This window comes from Pagrus pagrus (assembly GCF_965226575.1).
Source record: "Pagrus pagrus genome assembly, chromosome: 2".
Lineage (NCBI taxonomy): Eukaryota > Metazoa > Chordata > Actinopteri > Spariformes > Sparidae > Pagrus > Pagrus pagrus.
Window position 1 is genome coordinate 36,622,956 of NC_140186.1, and position 20,614 is coordinate 36,643,569.

At 39.6% G+C, this 20,614-nt stretch overlaps 1 protein-coding gene across 1 annotated transcript in view; it reads left to right on the plus strand.

Annotated features, from left to right (window-relative positions):
* The window catches only part of LOC311265262 (glycine receptor subunit beta-like), a 264,340-nt gene that overhangs the window by 63,443 nt on the left and 180,283 nt on the right, over positions 1-20,614 (plus strand). The window contains exons 2-3 of the mRNA XM_084366739.1: positions 2,026-2,155; positions 10,195-10,301. Of these exons, the coding sequence (XP_084222865.1) occupies positions 2,031-2,155; positions 10,195-10,301 (232 nt within the window). The 5' untranslated portion in view covers positions 2,026-2,030. The remainder of the gene's footprint in view (positions 1-2,025; positions 2,156-10,194; positions 10,302-20,614) is intronic.

The window sequence follows — 20,614 nt, forward strand, 5'->3', positions numbered from 1 at the left end:
TCATAGACATTAAAACTATAGTGAAACGCTGGTATAATGTTGATATGACTGTCTGGTCGTTTCAAGGGTGTTTTTTTGCCAAGAACTGCATGTGCGTTATGGGAAAAATAGGCGAGACTCCAAATCTTTAGATGACGCTCTGCTGCAGCCTTGTTTGACCCACGTGTGAGAACTACAATCACGCCGGCAGTGTGGCTACTCTAACCTTTTAAAATGGACAACAGAATGAAAAGCATGACACTACACCACAAACACTTTTTTCTCATTATATTTTATACAGTTGTTTGTGGCTTAGTCTAATGGGTGTATAAAACAAGTCCTATTGAAATGGACCCAGAAAAGTCACCAGCTAGAATCAGACCTATATTAAATTAATTATTGAACCAAACTTCATGAATGTTTTTTGTGAAAAAGTAGAATGTGTTTGACTCATTGGAATGCAAGACTGCCATGATATTCAGTACATGTTCTTTACAAGTGTATTTAAACTTTTGATGTGAATATATGATATGACTGTAAATATATATAGATATATAATTTCCTTTTTTATAGCCCAAAATCACAATCACATCGCCTCAGTGTGCTTTAAAAAACGATTCGAATGAGGAAAAACTTTCCAATCTACTTCACTCTTACTTCCTGCTGTTTCCCTCCGTTTCTAGTCTTTGTGCAAAAATAAGCTAAGAAGCTGCTTACTATTCAAGACCCTGGAATAAACATACTCTCGTTAACTCAGTGTAATGAAAACACATAATTAAGTTAAATGATGTACAGCAATAACATGGGAGATGAGCTTGCCTGTCAAGTCTTGGTTGTTTGGTTCACAAATTCACAGATTGGGAATCTTTGCCCATAAACTCTCATCATAATTTGTACAAACGAGGTTCGCTCCTCTCCAATACGAGAGATGGGAGCTTGCAGAGTGCAGTTTCCACAAAAAAAAACACCTGTTTTGGCTTAGAATACCTGGTTTTACTACCTGGCTGGAGATGACCTGAGGTCTCCTTAGAAATATCCAGTGGTGTCACACATACAAATGTTGAAATGCTGGCCTTGTCGCCTGTAAATCCATCACATCCCCTCCATCCCCTGATAAGAAAGTCAGGTAAGAAAAGGTCATATTAACATGATATGACACATTTCTAGAAATGTAAATATGATGCTTAGCCTATGATACATACATACATGTGATAGTATTGTGTTTTACAGAAAACCTTAATTGCTAGCATTTTTCCCTGGCAACTGGGAAATTTCACTAGATGCCACTGCTCAAAAGTCTCCAAATCTTGCTAGAAAGTCACGATGATGGCAACATTGTTATTGTTAAAGGGGAAGTACCGTTTTTTACAACCTGGACCTTATTTCTAGCATAAAATATGATCATTTACTCACCCAGATAACTTTGGTGTCATTTGGAGTCGTTCGGACGAAATTAGATCCAGTGGAGCGCCGCTATATCCATATAATGCGAGTGATCCGGGACCCGAGTGGCAGCCTCTATATAACGCATTATCTGCCACGAAACTAGTTCATTTCACCAATATTTTGTCATAATACGCTAGTGCTATTCCCCTCTGGGCTTGTCTGTTATCAACATCCGGGGTCAAACTAGCAGTAGCAGCTACAGGTAAACAAGCCGGCTGTCGCGGGTGCGCATGCAGCTCAGAGATGACATCTTCCAGGTCAGAGGTAGTAGGTCAACCTACAGACCCCGGATGTTGATAACAGAGAAGCCCGGACTCAGAGGGGAATAGCACCAGCGTATCATAACAAAATATTGGTGAAATGAACTAGTTTCGCGGCAGATAATGCTCATAGAGGCTGCGCTTCGGTGCCCAGATCACTCGCTAATTTCGTCCAAACTACGCCAAATGACACCAAAGTTATCTGGGGGAGCAAATTATCGTATTTTATGCTAGAAATAAGGTCCAGGTTGTAAAAAACGGTAGTTCCCCTTTAAGGTTATTGCGGCATTTTGCATATTATACATTGCACTTGTTAAGGCAGTATTAACTCTGTTTTTAGGCACCATGGCTGCAGGATTTAGGACAGTGATCTGTCTGCTGTTGCTGCTGTCTTGTTGGCAACTGACCACAGCCAAAGAAGGAAAATCCACAAAGAAGGGAAAGAAAGGCAAACAAGTCGTCTGTCCCTCGTAAGTAACCATACTATATTTTTCAAATGCACCCTTTCTCAATATGTTGCCATTAATATCAACATTATCTTTGCAATTTGTCATCATTCTGTCACACCACCATGCCAAATGTGTGCAAGTACATTACATACAGTATGCACAATGATGACAACAGAACTAATACTGGGCAGAGGTCATGCTTATCAACAATTTTCTTCATTCTTTTTTTTAACAATGATGGAAAAGTCTGAAGGCTGTCTGTCATTTTGACAGATTACAAAACGGGCGGCCTACTATAGACCCAGGTCTCCACACTAACTTTTTATACTGGTTGCACTTGCGCGCCCCATTTTTTATTTAGGTGCTCCAGTAGATAATTTAGTTTGATTGATCTGATTTCAATTAATACATTTTAACTACAGCTGCAAAATATAGTAAAAAAATCATATCGCAATTTAAAAAAAAAAAATATATATGTCTTTATTGTTTTCAACATATAATAAACATAAGAAAAGCATTAGAATAAAACAAAATAATTTGAGATGAACTGAGTAATTACATATCATCTGGGGAAAAAAAGAGACAAGAAAGAAAAATTTATAAATTAATGAATAAAAATGACCACATCAGCTATGGTCACAACATATATGTCTCTTCTTTTCACAAAAAGGAAATCACATCTGACCAGGCTAGGCCAAGTGCAGAGGGACCCTAGGTTTCTTGGTCTCACTTTGAGCTGAAACACTGTCACATTTAAGGGGAACATTATATTTAGTGTAGGTAACAATATGTGTGAGAAGTAAAGCTGATTCTGAGGTGGAATCCAAATGTTCCTGGATTTTGGCATCAAGTTGATCCAAGTCTCTGCCTTAAAGTTTGAAAAATCCAATCCAACCAATATAAGCGTGAGATCATTTTTGAAATACTGGCCCCTGTTGCTAATATCGTATACTGAAGACTCAAGAACTGGATACTGCCCAACCCTATTAGACAGGCTCACTTAGATGTGATGAGACCTGAGAATGAGATTAAAAAATCAACTATCTTTTCAGAATCACATTAAGAGTTTCCTTACATGCTTACATACAATTTTCTACCTCAATGCATGCACACTGGCTTGCCTCGCCTTTCTGTTTCTATCTCCTTTCTCCTCCCGTTTCTCTCTATCAGCAACGTTATCTGCTCTCTCCATCAGCAGAAAGTTTTATAAGCCGCCTAAAAAACACACCTTGCATTCAAGATCTTTTCACCTGCGATTCCGTTGTCATAACCAGAGGTGTCAAGACGAAGTACAAATACTTGGTTACCTTACTTAAGTAGAAATTTTGGGTATCTATACTTTACTGGAGTAATTATTTTTCAGCCGACTTTTTACTTCTACTCCTTACATTTTCACGCCATTATCTGTACTTTCTACTCCTTACATTTTAAAAATAGCCTTGTTACTCGTGAAATTTCGCTGCGCCTCTGATGCGCCTCTGGAGAGGCAGTCTGGTGTTCACTGTCTGATAACTGTACAGATCCTTCACTCAACAAAATATAGATAAATGTCCCACAAAGCAACGTTACATGACCATACAACAGTAACGTAGTAACTGGTTGTGTCTTTGGCAACTTTGGCAAACAAGTGTCTGTCCGACCGACTCTTGGTCACATTTCTGCCCGAAAAACAGCGTCTGTCCCCGGCAAAAAACTTTAACTCGCCAACTGTTTTTCGCGATGAAGACTTCAGTGAACTTTCCACCCATATACAGCCTCCCTTCCCGCAAGTGATAGAGTCAGACAGCGTCCCGTTTACTGATGGCAATTATGTAATTAAGAGAAAAACGTAACTTTGTCATTTTCCAGGATGTTTGGTGGGTCAGGATCCCAATCACAGCACATTATAACAGCATCCATATGATTATAAACAGTCAGTGGGTACATGTTTAGATTAACAGGAGGACACCGGGGGAAACACGTTGAAAAAAACACACACATCATCATCATGACGTGTACCGTCACGCCTCTTTTGGAGCCACGGTGCCGACTTTCTGTGTGAATAACACTCTTTTACACTCTTTTTTGTATGTACTTTAAAAAAAACTGTTTTCTAATGTAACATTAACTTGATATTGGTATTAAAAAATGTTTTAATACATAATCCATGTCTTATTATAAATTAGGATGTTATGGTATCAATCTGAGGTAAAACCATCGAATTTTACTCAATGGCCTTTGTGCCCTCTCATGTGGCCTTAGTGCCCCTAAAATGACAAAATTCCAACCCTGTCCGACACCCTATTGGTTTGTACGCGATCCATCGTCCCTGCACATTACACAAACAGTGTTGTTTTCGTCAACGATGACGATGACGAAATTATTCCGTTGACGCCCCTTTTTTTCATGACGATAACGAGACGGTGACGAGATAAACATGGCTCTCTGATGACTAAAACATGTCGAGACGTGTGAGTTTTCGTTGACGAGACGAGAACGGACATAAATGTTAGTCGGTGGTCTGTCAGACGTTCAAAATGCATGACATTTCTGCTTAATGTGTGTGTAATCTGTCAATCAAAACCTAAAAAGTATCTGCAATGCTGCTGCATCCTATCCTTGTTTGGTCACGCCCACCACCCGGCATGCAGCGCGCATTCTGCTCAACACACCTGCGGTCACTCATCAAAGACTATGGACCATGGCGGCAGCGTCAACGAAGGGGTTTGGTGGTCGGAAACGACGAGAGGATATATGGACGTATTTTATATATAATCCAGCAGAAAAAAACCCCGAATGCACTGTAAAGGGAGATGGTGGCAAATGTGGCCACAAAGTGAGTGGAAAGAATACCACCAACCTCAAGCGGCACCTGAAGGCTCACCACGCGGATATTTTTTCGAAGGTAAGCTCCAATTCCACATATCATTAACATATCATATACACACAATGTTACTCGACGATCGGCTTGTGATACATTTCATAGTAAGCTTATAGTAAGTTTTCCACATACTCCTGGCGCAAATGGGCTGCTAACTTCAGGCTAAAGTGAGCTTCGTTACGCTAACGTCCATTCATTAGCTTAGCTTATGTGTGTGTTACTGTACGTGTAGAACATGCAGGGATTTTTGGCAAGTGTAATGCGTTGTCATATTGGCTCATGTCAAGGAAAATGTGGCATTTCAGACCAGTTGCTGTTCCCCATGTGTCTAAATGAAGAGCACACTTGGCTTCTGTAACGTTTGCAGCATGTTTAGGCATGTTTACATTCAGTGACGGTGTGGTCATCTCTTTAAGTGTTTATGTTCTGTCAGCAAGTTGCGATATGTTAAACAGGTCGAGTTATATGTGCTTTGTTATACGTAGAGTCTGCTAGCTTTAGCCTAAAAGCCACAAGTGACGTTGTGCAGCCCCAACCACGACCTGTGCGTTTAGTGCGCTTACAATAAAGTTGGGACACACACACACACACACACACACACACACACTCAACAGTACAGATGCATTATAATTTTGGCTGCTGCTCAGAAAAAAAGATCAGAGGGCTTAAGTACTTGTTTTGCTCGTTTGATAGTTAACATGGTAGTATTTTGAGTATTTTTATGATATACCTACATTTGATTGTTTAGTATTCACCTGTAAACCTTTACAGGAGGTGTACGTTGTATACAGAGATAGAGTAATTGTATCCCTTCTTTGTTTTTTCCTCAACCAGATCCCAGAGACCAGAACTCTTAAAGAGAAACCTGGTGGTCCAAAGAACGACAGGGCACAGTCATCTATCCCAGCAGCCTTCGCCGCAGGATCCAAATATAAGTCAGATTCTCTGGAACAACATGCCAAAGAACAGGTGATCGCTCTTTGGATTGGACGTACTGGTCTACCTGCTTGCACAGTTGAGGATGAAGATTTCATCCTCATGATGGAGACCTTTGATAAGAGGCTGACCATACCCATAAGAACAAAAATAAACAACTTAGTTGACAAGATTTATGATGACGAAAAACAAAAGTACAAAGAGAGGCTTGCCACAGCACGCAAAATTACAATTGGGCTGGACATATGGACCAAAAAAGGACTTACAGCATCATTGCTGGGAATTAGTGCATGCTTTTTTTGCACTGTGGAAAACAAGGCACAGCACATATTGTTGAGACTTGACCAGATCGCCCACCCACACACTGCAGAGTGTATAAAAAACAGTGTTGACCGATGCACAGAGGACTGGGGAATACCTCAACACAAAATTCTGACAGTCATAACTGATAATGGAAGCAACATGATTGCAGCATTCAAAGCTAATGAACTGGATGGATCCACCTGCTCCGAGGATGAATCATTCGAGACAAGTGACTCTGAAGACTCTGAGGTGGTTGAAGACCAAAGGTAAATGATTTCAGTTTGCTGTTAATTAACAATTTCAGTATGTCACTTATAGCTATTGTTTATTGTATTGCATGGTGCTGTTCATGGCAATTTTACTAAATTTCCTATATAAGATTAAAAAGGCTCTTTTTCTCTGTGTTTTTGTCTTATCTATCTAGGTTTGGACCCATAGATAGAACATCCTGTGTTGTACACACACTGCAACTCGTGGTGAACATGATCCAGAAAGATGCAAGTGTCAGCCGACTGCTGGGCAAAGTTAGAGCACAACTAACTCTGGTCAAAGACTGCCCTACTAGATGGTCCAGCACATATCTGATGATATCACGGCTTCTTCAAATCAAGGACTCAGTAGTTCAAGTTGCGGATGGGATGAGCTGGGACTATCTACTGCCAAGTGAGTGGCAGAAGCTGACTGCTCTAAGAGATTTACTCCTCCCCTTCTCTGAGCATACCCAGATGCTCCAGAGCGACACACAGTCTTTATCCCTTGTTGTGCCTGCCCTTCTGGACCTGCAGGGTCATCTGTTTGATTTCCCCCATGCCCAGAGTTGTAGCTTCAAGGACCTAGCTTCCCTGGCAAAGAAGATGAAGGCAAACATGGACAAGCGGTTCAGCTGCTTTCTTGATCACACTGACTCTAAGTTTTCACCCCAGGCTGAAGATGAGGAGCCAGAGGAAAGAGCAAAGAGAAAGCGGCCCAGATTCAAATTCTTGTCAAAAGCAAGCCGGCCATCCAGGTCTAGCTGCTCAAAGCCATGTGTCAAGGAGGAAATGAAGAAATTCAAGGAGCAGCTGTCACAGCCTACAAACAAAGAGACTGCCCTTGAATTTTGGTCTGCGCAGAGAGATTCTGTTTATCCAAGCCTAAAACCTATCGCCTTAGATCTTCTGGCCATGCCAGCATCTCAAGCATTTGCTGAGAGAGTCTTAAGCATTACAGGTGACCTCAGTCGTGGCCGTCAAAATAGAGCAAGAGCCATGTTGGAGAGAAGCGCTTTCCTTAAACTGAATCGAGGTCGGTAGGCTAATTTTGCTAACAGCAAGCTGTTACTATTATTAGTACAGATATGTGATTGTGATATACTGTTTGTTCTTGTTGTGAGACGGGCCCCCCTCTAATTAATGTTGTTAAACGTTGTTGTTGTTGTTTTTATTTATTGAATTTGCTTTAAAGACCCAATACAGTGTTTACAGTATTTACAGTATTCAGGGTTGTCTTATTTATTTTGTTCCAAAAACTTCAAGTGTCATGTTTGTTTCATACTTTCAAGTATGTATAACTTACAACCTACCTCACTGTGCCTCAGGAATTTTTATTTATTTAATTACTTTGTTTTACAATGTTTGCACAAGTTAAAGATAGACCGGGGTTGTATGATGTCTGTACAAATAATATGCATGCAGACAAGGTCAAGTTGAGCATATGCGTTCCTCATCCATTGCTCATATTTTGGGCATGTGTATGTTCATTGCACATTCCCAGAAATAAAGCCACAATTGCTGAAGTAAGAATGTTTTTGTTTTCGGCTTTTTTGGAGTAATGAACATTGATTCCACTGTTACCACTTAATCTGTGTGTAATGCATAATCCTTAGATCAGAAAGTATTTGCCGTTGGGTGGAAACCTTGTATGTCTAAAACCATTCCTTTATTATTGTAATTATTGGTGGAAAATAGCCGACCTACAAGCTCACAATGTGTTGAACTTGTAGATCTGCTATTTTCACAATTTATGTGTGACACTCTTTTATGATGAAGTAGGGTTGAAAAGTTGAAATATGGCGATAAAAAGGTTTCTGCCCAACAGCACTCTCCAATACTTATTGACCTAAATTAATTTGTTAAGACTATACTTAATCTTTTGTTTTTTTAACTAAAAACTGACTAAAACTAAACTAAAACCTGTTTGAGTTTTCGTCGACTAGAACTAGACTAAAACTATCACATATAGAAATGACAAAAATTTGACTAAAACTAATAAGCATTTTAGTCCAAAAGACTAAGACTAAGACTAAATCTAAAATGGCTGCCAAAAACAACACTGGTCACAAATCATGTCACACTCCAGCAAGGACATAGCAGACTTTATGTATCTAGCCTATTACGAAGATGTCCGTGGCAGAGACTCAAGAGAACTCAAGCAAAATGTCACAGATGTTAATGCTCAGTAGTACACATATATGGTTCTTTAATGTATTTGCGTTGTACTAAAATGTGTTCATTTACAATGGGCATATATGAGGCTGAAACAGGTAGCCTAGTGCATCCCAAATTTTTTAACATTAACATTTTAATATAACATTATAGTCATTATGGCCTTTAGAAAAATGTTTTTTTGGGGAGGTGGGGTAGTGCACTATAGGCCCCTGTCGTGCGGCCTAAGCTTTTGTCCTTAATGGCATTTTTTTCACTTACATTACTTTTACTTTTATACTTTAAGTAGTTTTGAAACCAGTACTTTTACACTTTTACTTGAGTAAAAAGCTTGAGTTGATACTTCAACTTCTACAGAAGTATTTTTAAACCCTAGTATCTATACTTCTACCTGAGTAATGAATGTGAATACTTTTGACACCTCTGGTCATAACAGCAGGTGAGCCGCCTGTGGAGGAAGCTTGGTGTTATTTATGTAGCCAATTGAAAACCAACGTTCACAGAAGGATCACAAAAACCAGGTGATCCTACAAGTTCATAATAAATAACAGCATAAGTAGGCCTACATTAAATAGGAGAGGTTGCATCACAATCAGTGAATTACAGGAGGAATGTAATACCAGAGAGCATCTCTCTCTGTCTGTCTGCAGAGCATGTGCCTGACAGGAGAGGTGAGGAGAAGAGCAAGGGAAGATTGTTTACTAGTCAATTGATGTGGGTGGCATTCTCACTAATGGATAAAACAAAAAAATGCCAAAATTGGTCGCCAATTATACTTGGGCCACTTTTAATATACCTGGGTGGACCTCCCAAGTAAGGTTTAGGTGTTTGAAACACTGGATCAACAGCATGATAAATGGTATTGGTATTGGTTCTCAATCTGAAAAAATTAAATAAGGTCCCTATATTTATATTTATTTAAGATTTATGGGGTTGGAGTCATGTATGTGTTCACTTACCTTCGCAGTATGACATAATTCATTAGTTTTCTTAAGTGTTCATTTGAAAACAGAGTACTGTTGGTGCACAGTCTTCAGCAGTAGCAGTAACACTGACATAGGTTAAAATATTTCCTCATTTTAAAGTATCTCACTTAATGCTGAAATCAGGCTATATATAAAATTAGTGATAGTACCCATTATGTGCCACTGACTGACCAAAGAAGTGTTTACCAGAAGCATGAATCATCCTTTTTAACAGGAACAAGTGCAAATTGTATAGTTTGCAATTGTATTGTAAACCATAATCTAGGTGATGATACAATGCCCCTTTGGAGGCCACTGTGGTATTTAGATAATGTTTTGATTCTGGCTTCCTGTTTGTTTGCAATTTGTTCCTGTAGTGCTTTTAAGATTAGAAAAAAATGGTGCTTTGTTATGTTGAAAACATTTTGTTAAATGCACTTGACTATTTAATACCTTTAGTTCTCCTTGTTTGTAGTAATCTTATATGTATCCAGCATTTTTGGAAGAAAACAATGTTTTTGCTTTAGATTGGACATTAATATTGTTTTTTTCAATTGCTATCCTATTTAACAGTCAGTTGTCCCCAGAAGATTTGGCCCAGGTTCCAGCTAACTCTACCTCCAACATCTTGAACCGACTGATGGTCAGTTATGACCCAAGAATAAGGCCTAACTTTCAAGGTAATGCAATCTATACAGGTAAGTGACACAAACATTTTGTCAAAGAATGACAGTAGCAACAAAGTTTATGAGTAGGTTTTTGTGTGCTCACAGTTTCCCAGTCTGGAATGAATGAAAACTGACTTTTTGGAAAACTCCTTCTAGAGTGAATATATTTACAAACTCAATTTTCAGTGTTTATGTTTGGATGAGCAGAGACTGAGATTTTTGGAAACAAGGACACATGTTTTTTTTCCTAACTGGGTCTTATCAGTGTATGTAGCATCAGTCGCAAAATGTGAACTCATGTCTCATGTTATCTTGGAGTTTTTGAATTTGTACATTGACAAAATGGATGTCATTTAGAAAGACACAAACAGACATTAAAGATACAATGATGGAAAAGAGACAAAAATGGCTGCTGACGTTGTTTAATGAAAATAGCATTATACACACATCTGGACAGAGATCTTTTTTGTTTGAAAACCCTGTTTCCAAAAATGTCAGTCTCCAGGACTGTTCCTTGCCAAGCCCAGCTTTCCTCTGTATGACATAGGTAAAAGGTTACAACACACAGTGGCAGAGAATCAGCCATACAGTGTTAAAGCAACATTATGTAGAAATTGGCTTTGCATGCAGATTGGCAACCCCCCACAGTTTTTGTGTGAAACACCACTGTCGTAAATACAAACCCCAGGTCTGTAACAATTTGTCAGACTTAATGTAGGTGCCAATTGCAAACAAAACGCATTACATCATAACAATGTTATGTCTTTAAAATATGTATCTCGAAGTAAACATGTTTGTAACTCTGAAATCCTATCCTAAGAATGCACCATCAAAATGATTTTGAAGCTGTTGCTTTAATATTGGCAGCTATTTTAGATTTAGTCATTGTCTCAGTCTTCAGACAAAAGGGTTAGACTTTTATTCACGTTAGTAATTTGTGTAACCCCTTTATTCCGCTGGGCACATCTCTGTTACCTGTCTTGTGTGACGCTGTTTTGTTCCGTCCTCCACCCGAATTCATACCCTACTGGGAGTGTAATGCCGACCTGATATTGTTGACATTTCGTTATAGTTTTTCATCATTGTCACATCTTAGTCATGAAGGAAAGGTGCTGAGAGAGGTGTGCATATAGAAACATGAGCATGTGAAGTTGCTGGTCTGATAATGCAGATGGGCATGCCTACATCTTATTCCTTGCATTTGCATACAAATGCAAAAACCATAACAGAAGAAAATATCAGGCCAGACCAGCCACTGTGGTGTGACTCAGATCCACACCACTTCAGACTGGTTTATTGTTGTTCCTGGAGCTGTGGATTAACACCAGCTGGCTCACCAGAGGTTGCTGCACATCACACATTTATGTTAATTTACTTTGTTGTATCTAGTGTCAAAGTTTTACAGGATGAAGAAGAAAAATAACTTTAGGAATAATTTTTCTTTTGAGTCATTTTTAATGTCCTTTTGTGAAGGTAAATTTGCCATTTCAGTTTTTCTTATTGTTTATAGTTAAGTGACGTACAGTGAAGTTAATAGTGCTGTGTTTCTGTGGGGTGTTTCTTTTTCTTTATCTCCCTCCGTATCCCTCTTTCACTCCCAATCTCCCTCTCTTTCAGTGAAGATAAAGGAAAATCACACCATCCTCAGCAACAGCTGTCATGCACTGCACACACGAGATATGTGTTTCAGCCACTGTGCGAAATACGGGGGGGTCTGGGGGGGCTAGACCCCCTGATTAGCATTCGAGACCCCCTGAAAGCCTCAAAGGCAAGATTTGGGGGGGTCTTAAAAAACAATAAAACGTAATTAGGCACATTAAACTTAAAAAAAAATAGTTTAATGACAATTGCTAATGTGTCTAGTATTCATGATTAAAAAAATTAATTCACAAATATGTACTGTTTTTGTCTGGCAAAAGCAGAGCCTGTCCTTTAAACACAGTGGAAGGCTTGCTGATTATGCAAATTAGCCATGTGGATGAGAAAGGTCAGAGAGACTTCGGACAGTTCAGCATTAGCGAGCAGAGCTCATTGTCAGGCTACGGAATGTCGAAGCGAAGGCAAACTAATTTACTTTCAAACTTTTGGTTCACATCCAAAAAAGCGAAAGAGACACCCACAGTAAATGAAGATGCTGCAGCTACAAGCACAGCAGTAGCAACCAGCGTTAGCGAGTCAGCGGGCCATCTCACTCCCAGTCAGGCTGAAAGCGCCCCAGAAAAGAGGCAGGTATTGTGGTGCCTGCTATTAGCATAAATGACCCACCGGCTGGTTGGACAATGAAGCAGACGAGTGAATGGAAAAACCGCTATCTTTGGCTTGACATTAAGGGCGGAAAGTTAGAATGTTTAATGTGCAGGAAAGCTAAGACCTTGCTGCTCTCAGAAAAGGGGCCGGGTATACACCTTGCGGAAGAATGGGTCAATGGTTATGTTAGTAGCCCTAATGCAAAGAAGCTACGAAAAAAGATATATAAACACAAGGACAGCCAAGCCCATGCAAGGTCAGTGGAAATAGCCAAGTTAAAAGAAAAAGAAACCCTCCCAAACAACTTCATCGATGCGCAGGCTGATTTACTCAAAAAAACAACAGTGTCATTTAGAACAGCTTATACCATAGCAAAGGAAAGGCTGTCATATAAAAAGCTCGAACCGCTCATTAAAATGCAGGAGCTAAATGGCGCCGAAGTCGGCAACATCCACAAATCTGATCATGCTTGCGCAGAAATAATCTGTCACATTGCAAAGGAAATGCGCTGCAAGTTCGTCTCCAGTGTGAAAGAAATGCAATCGTGGGTGTCAATCACAATCGATGAAAGTACTGTTCACGGGCGTCCCTATCTAATCATTTATGTAAGATGTGATGTCAGTGGTAAGGGTGATGTAGACAATGTTTTCCTGGATATAGTGGAACTTACAGAGGGGGTCAATGCCGAATCCATTTTTAACTCTCTGATGGCGAGTCTGCATAAAGCAGGAAAGGATGATGATTTTTTAAAGACGCATGTAATAAGTATAGCCACGGATGGAGCTGCGGTGCTCACGGGAAAAGCCAGTGGACTTGTCAGACTGAAAAACAAGTTTCCTAATGTGCAGTCTGTACACTGCCTGGCACACAGATTAGAACTGGCTGTCAAACATGCGCTTAAAGAAGTGGGTGGCACTAATCAGTTTGAGATATTTATTTCAAAACTATACTCACTCTATCACCAGTCATCCAGGAATGCCCGGATGCTACAAGAAGCAGCAACTGAGCTCGACATGCAAATATTGAAAATTGGTCAAATTTTCACCATCAGATGGATTGCTAGTAGCTTTAATACAATAAAAGCTGTATGGAAAGATTTCCCCGCACTAGAGCGCCATTTTAAAACATCCAGTGAGGACACAACGCGCACTGATGTTGAGAGGCAAAAATACAAAGGGCCTCATAAGCACCTAACCAACTCAGGATTTTTGGAAGATTTGGCTGTCATGAAACGTGAACTTCAGACCCTGTCTCTCAAGTTGCAGAAAAGAGAAACAACGCTTGATGATTCAAGTCTGCACATTCAACAAACCATCAATGTTTTGACAGCCATGAAGACAAGTGGGGGAAAATCCACGAGGAAGGCTGAACAGCGCTTCTCATCAGGCCTTTTTAAGGGTGTGGAGCTGACAGAAGGCAGGGGGAAAATAAATAAGCCTTGATTTTATGAATCGGTGGTTGCCAGTTTAACCAAGCGCTTACCGGAGTCAGACCTGGTCCAGATGCTCAAGGCTCTTGATAAGCGCTTTTGGCCAGGAGAGCAGGGGGACCTGACATTGTATGGAGAACAAGAAGTACACGGCCTTGCTAAATCACTGGGTGAACCTGCCAGAGAGGCTGTGGAGCAGTTTAGAGACTGGAAACTGCAGGGTACACCAAAGGGCGGAACACTAGAAAGGCTATGCACAGCAAGTCACACTTACCTCCCCATGTCTGCTGAGTGTGAGAGAGGCTTTTCAGCCGTGAATGACACAGCCAGCCAAAGCCGTAACAGGCTGCGTGAAGAGAGCCTGTCTTCACTTCTGTTCGTGAACCTAAACGGACCCTCTTTGGACACATTTGATCCAGTGCCGATCATGAGAACTTGGATTAAAGCAGGCCACCGTCTCTCCTCTTCTTGGAAACCCGGACGACAACGAGAGGACGTCAAACCAAGGCATCTTTGGTCCATTCTTGTTTAAGGTAAGATGATTTTTTAAATTATTTTTTCCATCTCTGGTCTGTTGTGACTGAATTGTAATAGAGCTGCCTGCTGTGCATAAGCTGCACGTTTGTGTGTGTGTGTGTGTGTGTGTGTGCCCAAGCTGTGCAGATGCTGGGCTTATTGTGTGGTTGGGTAGGCCTATTTGGTTGTGGCTTTATATTAGACAATATCATGCCTGGCAACCGAATTGCTGATGGACTGTCTTTTGCCTCCCCAGGCCTATACATGCTCTAGCCATTCACCATTCTTTCCAGCAGAGTGTCAACCACACATATGTTGACTTTTGTGTTGAAACTAAATTGATCTTGTGAAGTTTTAGTTCAGGATACATTCAAGGATGTAATTGGAGAACATGTTTATTTTCTGTTAATTGAAAATGTTTGAAACTTGTGCTTTGTTCTAAATTGCACTAAAAATAGACCTTTTGTGTTAAAACTGAATTGATCTTGTCAAGTTTTTGTTTATGTTTAAACAAAAAGAACATGTTTATTTTCTGTTAATTGAAAATGTTTGAAACGTGTGCTTTGTTCTAAATTGCACTAAAAATAAACCTTTTGTGTTAAAACTGAATTGATCTTGTCAAGTTTTTGTTTATATTTAAACAAAAAGAACATGTCTATTTATGTTACAGTGTAATTGGAAAACATGTTTTTAACAAAGATTTTTGTAATTTCAGTTTTACATACATACATTATACACTTTGCATGCTGTCTTATCCTTTATAACCAGACAAAATGTAAATTATTTGGTAACCCTTTCTTATACAGTCCCCTAATAATAAATTCATGGTAACACAAAAGTGTTACTAGGTAATTATCAATGGTAATAAGAAAGTAAATACAATGAAACTATGGCCAAAATACTGGGCATTTACCTGGTAACTATATGGTAAATTATAGTGTGTTATTGGGTAATTACTGCTGGTCATAAGAAGGTAATTACAATGAAACTATGGCCAAAATGCTGGGTATTTACTTACCCAGTAAATTATAAAGCGTTATTGGTAATAATATATTATATATTGGTTTTGGGTAATTCCCACTGTAAAAACTAGGTAAGTACAGAGAAAGTATACCTGAAATTCTAGGTATTTATCTGGTAAATGATATTGTGTTATTGGGAAATTACCACTGGTAATAAACAGGTAAGTATTTTCCTGTTATATGTATGGTAAATTAAGATTGTTTGTAGATACCTTACCCTTTGCCATTGAATAAGCACAAACTTGCACCATGTAGGTTCAGATATATTACTATGCAATACATGATAATTTTCTCGGTAAGTAAACTAAAACTGTACTGTAAAAGAAAGCCTTGTTTGTTTTGATGTAATTACCATCTTCTTACATATATAATTTGTAATAGATAACGCACCTCACTGGTAAATAAAGACAACACTTAAACAAAAAAACAAAAACAGAACTCTTCAAAATTTTTAAAATCTGAAATAAAGTATGTGAATATTTCGGGCTGCTGCCAGAGTTCACTGAGGAGGACACTGTAGGAAACATTTTGAAGAGTTCTGTTTTTGTTTTTTTGTGTGTTGTCTTTGAACCCCGAATCTGCAGTAATAAGTATTGTTCTGCCCTCTGATAAAAGTTGTGATTTGCCCTTTAATTCATTTCATTAAAAAGGGAGTTAATAATTCATGTAATGTTAAAAAAAATACTATTTACAGCTAAAAAGGTGATAATATTACATTGCTTTGCATTATTTCATGATGTACTCTTATTTTGAAGGCTTGTAAGAGATGCGCTATGCATTATGGGATAGAGACGAGTTGTTGTAAACAAGTGATGAACATGATTAAGGTTTTCCATGTGTCTTAAACTTCTTCTAGACACCTTCGAAAGCAATGGCTATAAGTTTTGGTTGTTTGGCACCTTAAAGCACAAGTTTAAATGTCTTAGATGTGTTTTCTGTACAGAGTAAAAGTTCGTTTTTTGCATATCTGTTTTGATAGTAGCCAACTAACTTTGCTAGCATTAATGCTAACCTATAAGCGTTTTAGCCTATTGTTTGACTGTGTTAGCATGCTAATAGCGTTTCAAGCCTTTTGTTACCATATTAGCATATCAATGACGTTTACCTTTCATATTTGCATATGACATTAAGCGCCTGTTGTTATCCTAATGGATAACATTAGCACTTATCGCTACCTGTGTTTCACCTTCAAGTCTTTCACCTGTCAGTATGGAAACTGTAAAGGAGCAAGGCGCTCGCTTCCTGGCTCGTGAAAACTGAGTGTGGCTGGCTGTTTATCTGCGTTAACGTACTGGATGTACAGTACAGACCAAAAGTTTGGACACACCTTCTCATTCAAAGAGTTTTCTTTATTTTCATGACTGAAAATTGTAGATTCACACTGAAGGCATCAAAACTATGAATTAACACGTGGAATTATATACTTAACAAAAAAGTGTGAAACAACTGAAAATATGTCTTATATTCTAGGTTCTTCAAAGTAGCCACCTTTTGCTTTGATTACTGCTTCGCACACTCTTGGCATTCTCTTGATGAGCTTCAAGAGGTAGTCACCTGAAATGGTCTTCCAACAGTCTTGAAGGAGTTCCCAGAGATGCTTAGCACTTGTTGGCCCTTTTGCCTTCCCTCTGCGGTCCAGCTCACCCCAAACCATCTCGATTGGGTTCAGGTCCGGTGACTGTGGAGGCCAGGTCATCTGGCGCAGCACCCCATCACTCTCCTTCTTGGTCAAATAGCCCTTACACAGCCTGGAGGTGTGTTTGGGGTCATTGTCCTGTTGAAAAATAAATGATGGTCCAACTAAACGCAAACCGGATGGAATAGCATGCCGCTGCAAGATGCTGTGGTAGCCATGCTGGTTCAGTATGCCTTCAATTTTGAATAAATCCCCAACAGTGTCACCAGCAAAGCACCCCCACACCATCACACCTCCTCCTCCATGCTTCACGGTGGGAACCAGGCATGTAGAGTCCATCCGTTCACCTTTTCTGCGTCGCACAAAGACACGGTGGTTGGAACCAAAGATCTCAAATTTGGACTCATCAGACCAAAGCACAGATTTCCACTGGTCTAATGTCCATTCCTTGTGTTCTTTAGCCCAAACAAGTCTCTTCTGCTTGTTGCCTGTCCTTAGCAGTGGTTTCCTAGCAGCTATTCTACCATGAAGGCCTGATTCACACAGTCTCCTCTTAACAGTTGTTCTAGAGATGTGTCTGCTGCTAGAACTCTGTGTGGCATTGACCTGGTCTCTAATCTGAGCTGCTGTTAACCTGCGATTTCTGAGGCTGGTGACTCGGATGAACTTATCCTCCGCAGCAGAGGTGACTCTTGGTCTTCCTTTCCTGGGGCGGTCCTCATGTGAGCCAGTTTCTTTGTAGCGCTTGATGGTTTTTGCGACTGCACTTGGGGACACTTTCAAAGTTTTCCCAATTTTTCGGACTGACTGACCTTCATTTCTTAAAGTAATGATGGCCACTCGTTTTTCTTTACTTAGCTGCCTTTCTCTTGCCATAATACAAAACAGTCTATTCAGTAGGACTATCAGCTGTGTATCCACCTGACTTCTGCACAACACAACTGATGGTCCCAACCCCATTTATAAGGCAAGAAATCCCACTTATTAAACCTGACAGGGCACACCTGTGAAGTGAAAACCATTTCAGGTGACTACCTCTTGAAGCCCATCAAGAGAATGCAGTGTGTGTGCAAAGCAGTAATCAGAGCAAAAGGTGGCTACTTTGAAGAAACTAGAATATTAGGCGTATTTTCAGTTGTTTTACACTTTTTTGTTAAGTACATATTTCCACATGTGTTAATTCATAGTTTTGATGCCTTCAGTGTGAATCTACAATGTCAATAGTCATGAAAAGAAAGGAAACTCATTGAATGAGAAGGTGTGTCCAAACTTTTGGTCTGTACTGTATATAACACGTAGTGGGAACAGTACAAGTATATATTACTTAATAATGTTCATGGTAACTTTGGTACATCTTCTTTACACTGTACCTTTGTTATATATTGGTATTAAACTCACTGGGTAATTTGACATGTTTTACTTAGTAATGTTGTGGAACTTTTAAGGTTCAAGTTTGTGTTCTTTGCATGGAAAAGGGCATAATCTATTACAAATTATATGGCAAGAGCCTGTTACAGTTTTTCTCAATTGTTTACACACAATTACTGGTACTTGAGACACAATGACCTCAACATGAAACTTGTGCACCAACCCCCTGAACCAATTCTGCTAAACTACAAGCACAATTCCTGCTTTACACTCAAATTGCAGTTCTAAAACACACTTTTTTCAGAACACTATGCACAATTCTCTGCATTTGGCACAATTTCCATGGAGAAAATCTCTTGTTTTCACAAGGAACACACTGTTATTCAAAATTCTAAAGTTAATTGCCCTACTATGCACACTGACTCATCACATGGGCAAACACCTGTCACACAGTTTTACAATTAGCAATCAGAGCTTTAGCATAAAAGGGCAACATGATGATGCAATGTGGATGAGGTGCTGTGGCCCGACCGAAACAGAAGAGAGGAGCAGCATAGTTTTTTTTAATTTTTTTTTACTGTAACTGCAAATTCTTCTGTTGTTTTGTATGTCGACCACTGTATGTGCAACTTTGTGTTGGTTGGGATGTACACCGTGTACATTGTTTTTGTGGGAAAATATATTTGTTAAAGTGCGTTCACACCGGAACTTTTATTTTTGTCGCTGTCGCTCATGTCGCTCCAAAAAAGTCGCTCTGTTGCTCAGCTGCAGTCGCTCGTCGGCACAATTCAACAGATCGCTCTGATAACGTCATTCAAGCGATTCCAGTGAATTTCACGTCGCTCAGAGGTGCTCATTTCTTCCCGTTTTCAACGGTATACGCGGCTGACAACGGCCCAGTTTGACGAGCTGTTGGCGAGAATCGGAGGCAGGATTGCCCGGTTGGACACCAACTACAGGCGCTCCATCCCAGCTGAGGAGCGCCTGGCCATTTGTCTCCGGTGTGTGTGTCAACGTAAAGCCGGCTTTGCTCTTCCGGACCGGTGGAGTTGTATTACGTTTACATGGTTTCAGTAGTTGTCATAATTAGGCCTACATATAGATTACAGCAGCCAGTCAGCGCTGAGCGACAAGCGACTGACGGCCAGAGAGTTGGGGTTTCTCAACTCGAGCGACAGAGCGTTTTTTCGCTCCGTCGCTCGGACGCTGTCGCTCAGAGCCCCAGCGACATTTCGCCTGAGCGATTAATCACTCAGTCGCTCGTTTGCATTAACTTAATATGTAAACTTGTCGCCAGCGACAAAAATAAAAGGTCCGGTGTGAACGCAGCTTTACTGTGTATTTGTGTGTTCCGAGTATAAAAACAATATTCTAAAATATTTTACAACACACTTATGTATGCAATGTCTGTACAAAGTGTAACACTGAACAAAAAAGGTGAATGATGAATGGAGAAGAAGTGTTTTCCATTCATCATAGTGTTTTACATTGAGCACATCAGAGTTCAACTGGTTCTTATAAATGTCTATTCCTATGATGGTTTGTGTGTGTCATTTGAAAACAAAATATCATTTTGAGAAGAAATAAAATTGTTTTGAATGTAAAGTTTCATTTTGCAGGAGAAGTGAGGGGTTTTGCCCATTGTGTGTGGGTTTTTTGATTTGTGTCTAGAGTTCTGAGAGTATGAGGCATGCTTTCAGAAAATGTGTGTAAACAATCGAGAAAAACTGTAATAGAATCGAAACGAGCAAGGCTTCCTTTTACAGTGCATTTTCATCTTACTAACTGGGTAATTTGTCACATTTTACTTAGTAATGTTGTGGAACTTATATGGTACAAATTCATTTAACTGCACAAACAATGGAATATTCTATTACAAAGGATTTAGTAAGAACATAGTAATAGCATGCAAACAAGCAAGGCTTCCTTTTACAGTACAGTTTTACTTTATTTATTGAGTAAATTATCATGTATTACATAGTAATATATCAGAACCTACATGGTACAAGTTTGTGTTTAATTACCAGTGAGGTGAGTTATCTATTACAAATGATATATGTAAGAACATGGTAATTACACGGAAACAAACAAGGCTTTCTTTTACAGT